The sequence below is a fragment of the Merops nubicus genome, unplaced genomic scaffold, assembly GCF_000691845.1.
Source record: "Merops nubicus isolate BGI_N331 unplaced genomic scaffold, ASM69184v1 scaffold13505, whole genome shotgun sequence".
In the NCBI taxonomy this organism is placed as follows: domain Eukaryota; kingdom Metazoa; phylum Chordata; class Aves; order Coraciiformes; family Meropidae; genus Merops; species Merops nubicus.
Window position 1 is genome coordinate 27,401 of NW_008607714.1, and position 12,282 is coordinate 39,682.

General features: G+C 35.7%; 1 protein-coding gene across 1 annotated transcript in view; it reads left to right on the forward strand.

The window, feature by feature from the left end:
- Window positions 1-6,137: 6,137 nt before the first annotated feature.
- The window catches only part of STX18 (syntaxin 18), a gene marked incomplete at its 5' end in the record, with an annotated part of 28,018 nt that continues 21,873 nt past the window's right edge, over window positions 6,138-12,282 (forward strand). Inside the window, one exon of the mRNA XM_008940041.1 lies at window positions 6,138-6,205. Coding sequence (XP_008938289.1) covers window positions 6,138-6,205 — 68 coding nt within the window. The remainder of the gene's footprint in view (window positions 6,206-12,282) is intronic.

Here is a 12,282-nt window from a genome sequence, read left to right on the forward strand (position 1 = left end):
GATCAGGCTCTTTGGACATATTGAAAAATTAAATGTAAAAGTTTTTTTAAAATTATTTTTAGGGTTAATAAGACACTTATCAGCAGCGCTTGTCAGTGCTACTGAATCAACAGTAAATACCCTGCTTCTTACAACTTTTGCAAAGCCTTTCTATTACATTTTGATTCTAAGTATTTTTAAAGTTTCCTTTAACAAAGTACGTAATTTAAAAATTCGGAGTGGGAATATAGTGCAAAGCGTAACAGTCAATTTAGTAAATACTAGTTAAGTAATGAATAGCTTCTTATTGTTCTGGTTTAAGAGTAAACTTGGTAAAGCACTATGTTTGTTCAATGAAAGTGACCATTCAGCGCTGTCGAATTCTCTCTACAATATGTCACGGGAACCTACTCCAATCATTTTAATCGTAAACAATGCTGCTGCTTCTTGCAGTGGGTTAAAAGTATGCAAATTGGAACCTACTGTTTCATGAGTGATCAATTCTTTGTTGAGAGTGGAAAGAAATGTTGTATGTATTGCCAAGACACTGAAGGAAGCATGGTCAGCATCTTCGTTCTGAAGTATATGCATCTTTTGAAGTTGCTGCTTCAGAGGGAATGCTTTCCTGTTTCTCTTTTAAAGTAAAAATATAGCCTGCTTTAAAGTCATAAGAAAAATCTCTAAATAGAAGAATATCTACTATTTCTAGTGAAGGCCCCAAGCATAAATGGAGCTGTGCATGCCACCTGTGGTAGCAGATGGCAGCCATTCACAGTTCCCTTTTGTGTTGGACCTGCAGTATATGCAATATTTACTTCTATGTTTTAATAAGAGTTGCTTAAAAAAAATCTACAGTGACATCAAAGTACAGATATATGCATTAAAGGTTTAGTCTACAATGAAGGTATGCTTTTTAAAGTGCTGGAACACAGAAGAACTTTTTAAAAAGCCTCATTTTCACATTTCAGGCTTTAATGTGAATTTAGAAGAGTGTTTTTTACTTGTGTAATGCTAACATTTTTGTTGCCACCCAGTGGAAATGTGCTGCTTCACTGTAGAGAATTGGTTTTCGATGATCAGAACTACACTTGGGAGTTTCTACATGACACCTGGAGTCTCTAGCATTGGCACCTGGACTTAGGAGGTTATCACATTAAGTTTCTCATTTGTAATTAAGTATACATCCTTTCATGGCAGATGTGCCTTTTATGGAGTTCCCTACTGGTGCTGTCCAGCTTCTGCTCTCAGTTGTGCTAATACAGGTGTTTGTGGAGCTGAAATGAGAGAAGCTGCTGATTCTTTATAATTGATCCTAAGCATTATTAACTCCATTTCCAGAAAAGTAATTAAAAACAAACAAACAAACAAACCTAACCCAACAACCAGAAAACAACAACAAAAACTCCAAACCGACACAAAACAAACCAACACAAACCAAACCCCAGTCATTTCATTGTTGTGGAATGTGATATTGACTATCAAGGGAGTGCCAGTGGGTATGGAAAGAGAAGAGGGGGAGCCTGGAGTTCCATAAGTGGTCTTCGTTGCCAGAAAGAATGTAACCCTCCATATTCTGATGGTGAACAGAAGCTCGAGAACATGCTGGTAGCATAATGATATAGTTGATATTGGCCGTACTTGAGAGGAAAGATTTCCCTACCAGCACCTCTGATTCTCATAAAAATGTCAGCTGTATCTGGAAATTCAGTAGCGTTCATCCCCGTATGATGAGTTTAGTCTTAACGTAGTGCAAGAGTGCTGCGACTGTGAAGGCCATTTCTCTAAGCCCTCCTATGCCTTCAGGAAAAAGGAAATTATTTCATAGGAGAGGCTTTTTTCTCTGCACCAGGCTTTCAGAGAAGAAGAAAGCTAATTTCTATAAGCAGAGAATGGGAACCATGACAAGAGGCCAATACTCAGATGTGTTTGTGCTTCATTTTCAAATTGCTTTCATCTATCCTTTTGACGACCGTGTCAACTGGTGATATAATTGTTTTGAACACAGGCAGTGAATACAGTAAATAAGAAGTTGCAGTTATGATGGATGAGTAAATGGAGTGGAAAAAATGGGTACACTGAAGTGCAAGTGGGATTTAAAATGGTTCTAGGTCTGCTTGAAAGATTAATGAGAGCAGATACAAAAAAATTAGCCCGTTGGCAATAAAAAGCAGCGGGGGAGAGAGAGACTTACTGGCCAAGAAAACTGTTGCAACAGGGAAGACTTTTTAGAGATAAATTCAGGTTTTGCAGAATTCACAATGAGTTAACTAATGGTATTTAAAAACCCTCAAAGTTAAAATAATATTTAGCTATGTAAATAAAAAGAAAGTAAGCAAAAAAGTGGATTTGTCATGCAGCTGGAGTATACGTTAAATATAGTTTAGGCATAGTCTCCAGATTAAATTAAGGAGGAGAAAGTAATGGACAAGCAGGGTATAAGCAAGATATGTACTGGGAATCAGAGCATGGAACTGGAAATTTGTACAAAATCTCAGAACATTAATGCAGTCAAATTGTGGTTGTCAGATAATCTCTGGGTTGAGTTCAGACACAGTGGATTTGAGAAACTGCAAATTCTGAAGGCAGCGATTTTAAATTAAAATACATTTAATTGAAGATAGTACCATTTGATCAGAGGGAAGCAAATTTAATGCCTGCAATTAAGTCAGCAGAGGGAAACTGATAATGATATTAGCAGGGCCTGACCTAGAAGTGGTCCAGGATCCAGATATTTTAAGGGGAAAAGATAAATAGAAAGCAAGGAACAGTGCAGGAATATTTCATATCTTACTGAACTAGGATGTGCTCAACCAAGTTGATGCTTTACTGCTTTTTCTTTGTTAACATGACTGACATCTGATAGTGAAGTGTCTGATAAAGTGCTAATAGGAAGCTTAGAAGAGATTAGCAGAGAAAATACTGAGGTAGATGAATAAGTAGAAGCAATGCTTCTGTGTTGAAGGAAGCATTCAGCTGAAGAGAGGTTAGTCGTGGAATTACTTCTTGCATTTTCCAACATAAGAACAGTAAAACAAGATGAGTTTTAAAAATGAATCCCAGAGTAAGATGGATCAGTAAAATTTACTAAGGGAATGCTGAGAGGAACATGATACATTACAGCAAGACTCTGGGGTCTGGAGTTTTTTTTCTGAAAGAAATTCAGCAATAGACCATGTATTTATAGAGACCAAAGCAAAGAATAAACTCAAAACTTATCAATGAAAGTGGTGGAAGAAAAGGTATTTCCAGCCAAGTTGAAAACACCACTGAATGCCCTTCTAGTTATCTGCATTGGAAAAAGAGGGATACAGACTGGTGCAAATGCAAAGGGAAGTTATGGATTAGGCGACTTCAGAACTATGTTGTGAAAAGAAACTGAAAGCTTGGGGTCATTTATCTGGGGCTACAGAAATTGGAGGGAGATAAGATTATTGACAGTAAACTCCAACATACATGCAGGGAACCAGAGCTTTTAAGGGGAAGGACTGTTTTGAAGGAAGAACAGATGGTTAGAAGTTGATAATTGTAAACTTGGAAATTTTATGGCTCTTATACAGAATAAGAGCAGTAGGATTCTAATAAAGCCATTCACTTGGAATAGGGAGATGCTTTATTGCCTTTACACTGGGGCTTTATAACTTTATAAGGTATATGGTGTGCCTCTGAGAACCCCAGAATAATTGCAGGTTGATGACCCTGGAAATACCTTTAAGATTTATATTTGTGTAATCAGGGATATTTTGTGTCTGGGGAAGATTAAGCATAGTACACACACACACACACAAATATAAAATTCACATTACATTTAATGCTACTGAGACTTTTTTTGTTAAAAAATGGTTTAATTTTGTTGATAGGGCAATGACAAACCAAATTCAGAACTCGGCCAGTAGTACACCATAAGAAAAGGCAAAAGAGAAATAGCAGCAGTGCAGGATTGCAAAAGATGCTGTTAGAATTTGAGGGTAAGCAGAACAAGAAGTCTCACTTCTGATGCAAATCTTGGGAACTAAGAGCTTGATGTGAGTATGGGCATAATGGTGTCATTCTAAATTCATGAAAATAGCTTTACAAATGAAGGAGAGGCAAAGTGGGGTCAGTGCAATTCAAACACACGATGACAATTTTGGCCTAAATAGAATGCTCTTTGTGACTAGATGAATTAATTACTGTAAGACAGTGTTCTTGCTTGTCATTCTGATTCTTTCTGCTTGTTAATCACTCCTAAATTGTAGCTATTGCGGTAATATTAAGATTTATTGCTTATAAAGTTTTGTTAGTCTATTTTTCTCGTTGTTCCCATATTAATGTAAATGTTTTGAAGCGTGTTTCTTATTTTACATTTCTACTCTGTTGTCTACGGTACGTTCTTTCTGGCTATTAAGTACTATTGTTCTACTGAAACACTGTATGACCATTGTAAATATTTTGCTTTTATAGTCAGGCTTAATTTACCTATTCAGCAAATTTCATGACATACCAAATCTGAGCTAAGAAAGAGATTACTCTTAAAAAAATAAGTTCCAGTGGCAATGAGAAGGAACATCTGTAGAATGGTGTAGCTTACTCTTTGTGCTTCACTGATCTTGTAGAGATTTCAGTGTTTCACTTCTTTACTGCCGTGACAGTGCTAGTGCACTTTAGGAAACTTCAGATCCACTGGAGGTACTAGCAGAGCTCACTTTGCTGTGAATGGCATGAAATTTCCCATGCTGTTATTCACATGGAAAACTTTAAGCATGGAAACTGGGAAAATACTTATCCAATATCATGAGCTGTGGTGAAAATGAAACAAGAGCAAAGGATAACAGAGAAATGTATGTGTATGTATTTGCACAAGGAAACATTTACTTTTGGTTGTACAAATCGCCATGATCTTACTAAGTACATTTTTTTTCCTCTTACTTTTTTTCAAGAGCTGCTGATCTTTTGAAAAAAGTAATTGGGGGAATTAATCTTCTATTTGTCCAAACTATTGTGTTCCTTCTATGTGGTTTTTTGTTTGTTTAATTACAAGGAACATTTGCATGAAAATAGGATTTTAAGACTTGAACAGCTTCTGATGCTTTTTCCCAGATACATGGAGCAAACCACACTTGTTGTAATCGTAAACTAAAACAACTATTGTTTTGTAAAATTCCTTGCATGCTTTCTTACACTGAATTATTAATGGATGTTTAAGAATATGCTTTAGAAAGACTCCCCTTGCTTCCCCCTTGAACATATATACCATTAATGTATATAATTCTCCCCTTTACTCCTCCTCCCCATCATGCCTCCTTCAAGACCTGCCAAGGAAGTTGTATTGGTAGCCACCTCATTTCTGTGGCCAGTTAAACTAGATTTCTGCAGTTCCTTCTTTCTCTGAAATAAGCAGCATCTTTTGCTGTTTATCTTTTAAATCAGTCTAAAATTTGCAAAAGGGGTTTTTTTTCAGATTTTTAGGAGTCTGTTCATCTTTTCAAAGGTATTTTTGTGAAGACTTTTAATAAAGAAAGTCAAGTGGAATTATCGTAAAATGTGTCTACAGTAAAGTGGAAATCCAGAAAAAGGAATATGATAAGGATGTATGGTCTGGGAAAACTTACTAATTATTATGAGATGACAGAGATGATACTTTAGTTTGGGCACCAAGTGGTCCCTCTATCATGGCAAAAGTAGAAAGGCTTGCTCTACATGTTCGGATAACTGAACTTTAATGTTTACATCTTATCTTGCCAGTAAAATTTTAAAACTTTCTTGCATGATCTTCTAAAATGAATTTGTTTTCTAAAATGTACATTAGGTTCTGGATTGCCAATTTAGATAATATTTTGTGTTGTTATTATCATATTAATACCTTAAATGTTTAATAGTGTAGTTATATTTAGTGTATAGTAGTGTTTGCTGTTTAGTTTATGTTTTTTGGATAGAAGGCATGTATTTTTACCTCTTTGAATTGTACTTTCATAAAACAGATTATTAGATTATTTTTATATACTTAGATTATTTTTATATACTGCTTGCAAAATGTGAAAATGCTAATGTAAAAAGAAAATTTCATTATCCTAATTACAGAATAATTTTACAAACTCATGTTTGAAATGTGGAATATTGAACTTTAAATAAAAGTAATCAGTTATCTGACTGAAGTTTAATTATGATTTCCATTAATTTAGATTTCTCATATTGGAAAGCTGAAAGATTTTCTTCTACAACACAGAAAGGATTACATTAATGCTTACAGGTAACTACATTGTGTTTAAATAGTTTTATTTATTTTTTTTCAGATTTATGAAGTTAACTACTCAATAATCAAAACTGCATAGCCTTTGTCACACTGTTGTTTAAATAGGGTTGATCTGCCATGCTGGTTATGTGTATGGAAAGAGGTGTTTTCCATGGTTTTGGGACACCATTTTATTAGAAGATCTGGGTTCAAAACCAAAACTTTTAAAATTCCAACCAGATGTAAAATTGGAAGAATGTACAGTGCATGCAATACAGAACATATCCCAGTTGGGATACATTAAAGAAATAGGGTGCACTCTTTGCAAAGATGCCAATGAATTTCTACCAAGGAAAGTTTCCACTTCAAAGAGAATGTCAGCAAGTTGTTCTTGAGATGACAAAGGTTGATCATTGTGGCAAGGCCCTTCTTGGGGTGATGGGAAGAGTATCGTTTAAAACAACTAAATATCTTTTTTTTTCACTGTCATCTGTGATCAGGCGCACAAGTCATCAAGCACACAGACCACTTGGGGTTTTTTTGGTGTGGAGGGTGGGGTATATCCAAATGAAACCATGTAGGTAAGCTTTCCCTTTTAAAGGATCTTCTAAAAGTTCACAATTTCCTCTGTAGTGTCTCTCAAGTCAATTAAAATGACTGCAGTATTGCATGGGGTGAATCAGCCCTGTCTGCATTCCAGTTATGCCACAACCCTGACTAAAGCTAAGCTGTTGCTGCAGTCAAGGTAGAGAAAATGCAGTCTGAAGTCATCTTGGGTTGAAGATACTGAGTCCCAAGTCAGTTTAATACCTTTCTCCAAAAGACTGCACAGCTACCAGATAGAAGTGTGATCCAGACAGATAGCTGTCCCCTAGGAGAAGACAGCAGGAAGAGATCAGCCATCTGCTATGCCTTAGACTTGATCCATATTGGGGGAACAATCTTTCTGAGAAACAACTTCTAGGCCTGAAAGAGTCTGTCATAGTAACAGCAATACTATGCAGTCAGTGATGGCAAAATGTGCACCTAAGTAACTTGCCAGAAGACTTCTGACACCTTTTTTTGTCTCCCTGAGATTTTAAAAAGAGTATTTTGTTGTTTCAAAAATGAGACAAAAAAAAAAAATATTATTTTGGCATGTTTTATAAATGTAAGACTGTGAGATCTATTCATAGTCAATGCAGTTGAAAATGATGCTTGGGGATGTGGGTGTCAATTCCATGTGCAGGGTGTCTGAGGAACTGCTTTCCCAAGCAGCAAGCAGAAGTAGTGTGCAGCTGCATGTCATGACAGCTCTGCTTTTCAGATCCTCTTGGAATAGGTCATGAACAACACTAGATGGAGCTACCAATTTAATACTGGAATAACTGTTTTTACTGTGTGAAAACTTTATGTGAATGCATAGGCTGAGAAACTTCAAGTAATTGTAGAGCAGTCAGTAGTACTTAGATTTTGGGTACTCTATGTATTTTATTAACAGCACTGTAGATAAAATTGAAGTGGTAAGATTAGTAAAAATTAGTCCAAGCTATTTTGTTTTCTAAAAGTTTTTAATGTTCTTTTTGTAAATTTGCTTTTAACCAGTTATCATAGTGATTCTCAGATACTACCTAAGGAGAGGAAAAAAGAAGTGTCATTTCCTTTAATAAACCATAAAATAATCCTCCAAATCTTATTTGTGATTGCAGTTGATCTGTCTTTAATGGTAAAAATTAAAATAGCACTGTCAAATTCCATACTAGATTGCTTATGCTATATTACTTCTTGGATACAAAGAGGGATCATAGCATCCATGCTGTCAGTTTTGCAGTCTTAGCAAATGCCTCTCTTATTCAAAACAGCAGTTTTAATAACTTCTCAATACTTAAGGTATAGGGAAAAATTTTTAAACACATGAATACAAAACATCTGTGCAGGAATTTTTGTAAGAGGTTTAATTTTGTTCATGAAATTTGACTACTCTGTATTTTCTCAACCCTGCTATTTGTGTTTCCCACTATAGCATAATGTGTTGGTGAAATTCAGCTTTTGACTTCCCAAGTTGAATTATTGTATGTCTTTTAAAACTTCTTCATGTTGTATTTCGTCCAGGTTCTTTGACCTTACTTTTGCAGACTATAATTTCTTTAATAATAGAGGTATTATTTTTGACATACACAAAATACGCTGCTTTAATTCAGTTTTAGAGGAATATTTTTAGCAGTAAGAAAGACAATTGGAAGAAGGGTTAATTAAAACTAAGGCCCTGACCCACTTAATCAAGCTTTAAATATTTAACTGACACACTAAAATCGATACCTAATTAATACCAAAAAGCTCAAGAATTAGTAATTGTTTATTCACCTTCTATCTTCATGATTTCACTATTAGCTACAAAATATACTAATGGTAAAACCCATGAAACTAATGTGGTGGTCTGAGCTTCCTGACTTACAGGCCATTGCTTGTTTATCCTCTACTGTTTATCAGGATTCACTTGATTTCTCATGCACATTGGTTTTCAGCTTTCTGTTGTGTCTTCTCATCTGTTTTATCCTGTCTGCCATGATTCTTTTCTCTGGATGGAACTTCTGAGAGCTCTAGCAGCACCAGGGATGTGATATCATCTTCCACTGACAGCATGAGTTACAGTGGAAAGAAACTTGAAACTGGCTTGTTGGAAGGCTCTGATTTACAGAGAGGCACATACAGAATCTCCAAATTTCTCTCCAAATCTAGGGCTATTTCTTGTCATTTGGCTTAAAAATTTGGGCTTGTATTGGCAATAATAGTGAAAACTTGGGCCTTCTTTGCAGCACAAATTTTAAGAAAAAATAATAAATAATGAAAGCACTAAGTGGGTAGCAGAGACTATGAATTGCTTATGCTACTGTTGGTTACACCTGCTAAGGGAAGGACCAATAATTTTGTATGTACCATTGCTGGTTTTTTAACATTAGAGCATTGTCTTAAAGAAAACTAACTTAAATGATTTTTGTTATTTACTTGGTCGCTTCATATAGACATTTCAAACCTAATGAAGCCCTCTGAGTGTCATGCTTGTGACCAGTGAATCCATTCAATGGCAGGGCATTCGTTAAGAGACATGTAGCTAAATCATGGGACTTTGCACCATCACTGTTCATGCTCATCTGTGCTGTCTCTGAGCTGGCACTTGTCATGTTGTGAACTGCAGTCTCTCTCCAAGAATCTTTGGAAAGAAGTGAAACCCAACAATCAAGAAATGTTTTAGGGCATCTCAGAGTATTAGAAAATTAATTAGTTCCTATTGGAAAATGGTCTAACAATACTTAAAATGAGCAGTGGTGAACAGTATTTGGATGTGTTGGTTCATGTCCGGTTTAAGGTTTATCAAAAGGACTTCCTCACCAGCTTTTTCAAGTAGACTTACTAGGCTTCATACTGGTGTTTAGAAAGCACTATATGGGGAGCAGTCCTTGGGAAAGTGTAAAGAAAAATAGCCAAGGACTTTTCCTTGTAACAGAACTTGCTACCTTTTTAAATTCATTAGATAATCACAAAAGTAATTTTCAATTGATGAGTAAATACAGTAATCAGCAGACATCTATTAGAAAATGATCCCTGCTAAATTGTGATCTATAAGGACTTTCCCAGCCATGTTGCATTTGGCTAATGCTTATCTTCTGTGAATTGCTGATGAGCAATCCTGTTTAAAAAAAAAAAAAGAGAGAGAGAGGAAGAAAATTATACTCCTTCCTGACATCCTGAAGTCTGAAAATGAGATTCTTCTCTCATACGTCATATGATGATGATAATTTATTGACTTTAATGGAATAATTTCTCCTTTATGTTGTCATAACAGAAAAAATTAATAGTAGCTTTCCTTTTTTTCAGTTCTACAGAAAATTAGCTCTAAGAGTAGGTGGCTATTTTTGTCATCTGCCCTTGATCACAAACTGTTTCCAGCAGAACAAGTTGATCACTCTTCCTGGAAAGAAGGCAGGGACTTGTGGTTCCTGAAGATGTAAAGAAGATGTGGGTGCTTTTTACTTTTGCTTACTGAGCAAACTGTGATCATCCCTTTCAGATAAGGACTGTTACTTACCTTCCCCTTTTTAGTGCATGGCTGCTACACATTCTGTATATTCTTCCTCTCAGTCCATTTGCTGTAATGCATTCATTCCTGCATTGCTTTCTACACTGTGCTGTGTGAGATCCTGTCTTCAGTCTTTGGTAAAATGTCTGATGTTTCATCTCTGAACAACTTGTGCCCTTGCTTTTCATCATTGACTTCTTCATGTTTTTGATCACTCAACCACCCAGACAGTTTGTACATTTGTGTTAAACATTGTTTGAGGAACTCGCTGTAGTGCCCTGAAACTTGGGAGTTTGAAGTGGTCCTCCTGGATTCCTCCACAGCCTCCAGTTTCTCTGGAGGATCTTTAAAGGTTTAGACCATTTAAAGACCAACAGTTATTCTAACATTGGAAAGGAATTGAGAAAATTTTAGAGTTTGACCACAGACACCTCATACATAAAAGGAAAATCTCTGAGAGAAGAACTTTCTATCTGGGATTATTAGACAGCTAAGTTATTGTCTTTTGCAACTGCAAAGATACTTGTCTAGTTCATCAGTGTAGCATAGATTGGTTCTGAGTAGAAATGATGCTTTTTCCAGTGGGAAAGGCTGGGTGGGTGGCTTCTGGTGTCTTCATTACATTCTTCTGTGGTCCTTCTGTGTGGTTAAGTGTTTGAACTTTTCATATGTTGCTTGTTGTAAATAATATACTTTGAAAAAATTCTTAACAAATTTTTTGTCTTCAAAAATAGTGTTAGTGTCCAGTAATTATTTCTCTTACCCTAGAGTTTATCTCCCTAGTAAAGCTGAGGGGAAAAAGAAACAAATCAGTTACATGTTTGCCACCTAACAGGAAATCATTGAATGCTTAGCCTGTAGTTTTTTGGAGAGTCTTCTCGTGGCTTAACCCATGAAAGAAAAGAAGTAGCCATTAAAGGATTCTATGAATAGTGTCTTACTGGCTCCTGGACAATGCCAGACTACTTTCTTGTCTTGACTTAATCACATTTTCACACATGCAAGGCTTTGTTAGATAATAAAACGTGTAGATGATCTGTAAGGTCTTTCTTCGTGAGGGAGTATATAGTATTTTCCTGTTCTCCGGGGAGATATTTTCAAATTATTTTTCTGCTTTTTTGATTGTACTAAATTTATATATCATATTATAGAAATAGTAATTCTTCCTATCAGCATTCCGGAATTTCTCAGCAATATTTCAGAAAGCTGAAAATGTTAATTCTGGTATGCCTGTGTACTGCATTTTCTAGTACCTGAAGCTTCCCCACAGACTTAAAAAAAAAGTTTTAAATATGTTGTGCAATGTTTTCTCATCTGAGTAGATAAGTTTTTACCTTGGATTTATGTAAGACAGCATTTGGATGGAAAAAGGCATTCAATTAAAATGCACAAAATGTAACGATTGTTTGAATTTGGTAGTTAAATAAGAAATAACATAATTTATAACATACTAGGTGCCCAAAGGGAAGCAGTTTAAAAATGCCTGCTGTGTTTACAAGTCCGTTTATACATGCATGTTGGTATGTGCATATACCTACGTACTTATGTGCGTGTAGGAGCATTTCTGTATATATTTGTAAGGCAGTATCTGCAGGGGGTACATTGGTATATCTCTGCTAAAACAGTAAATATTAGTCTTTTAGCAGAGGTTTGATTCAGCTTGTTGCTTCTCTTTTGTAATGACTTCACTCGTTGTGTTTCATCCTACACTTGACCCTTTTCTGATTGAGCCGCTACGTGCTGTGTTCCTTTAGACTTGTCAGTAGCAATCAGACTTAATTTGTAACTTTCTGTATTCTGCTTTTTGTGTTTGACCTCAGTAAAGAGCTCATGAAGTAGCTAAGTTCATCTCTTACTTCATTGTCTATTCTTCCCTTTCATCAAGGGCAGAATTGCAAATTATGATAATGTAATTTCTATACAAAAAACTACTACTTGACCTGAATTCTTTTCTGTTCCTTTTTACGTTTCCCTTTTCTATGCAGTTTAACCTCCTGATTTTTCTAGACTGTTGAAATCTGCCTACTTGACAGGCACT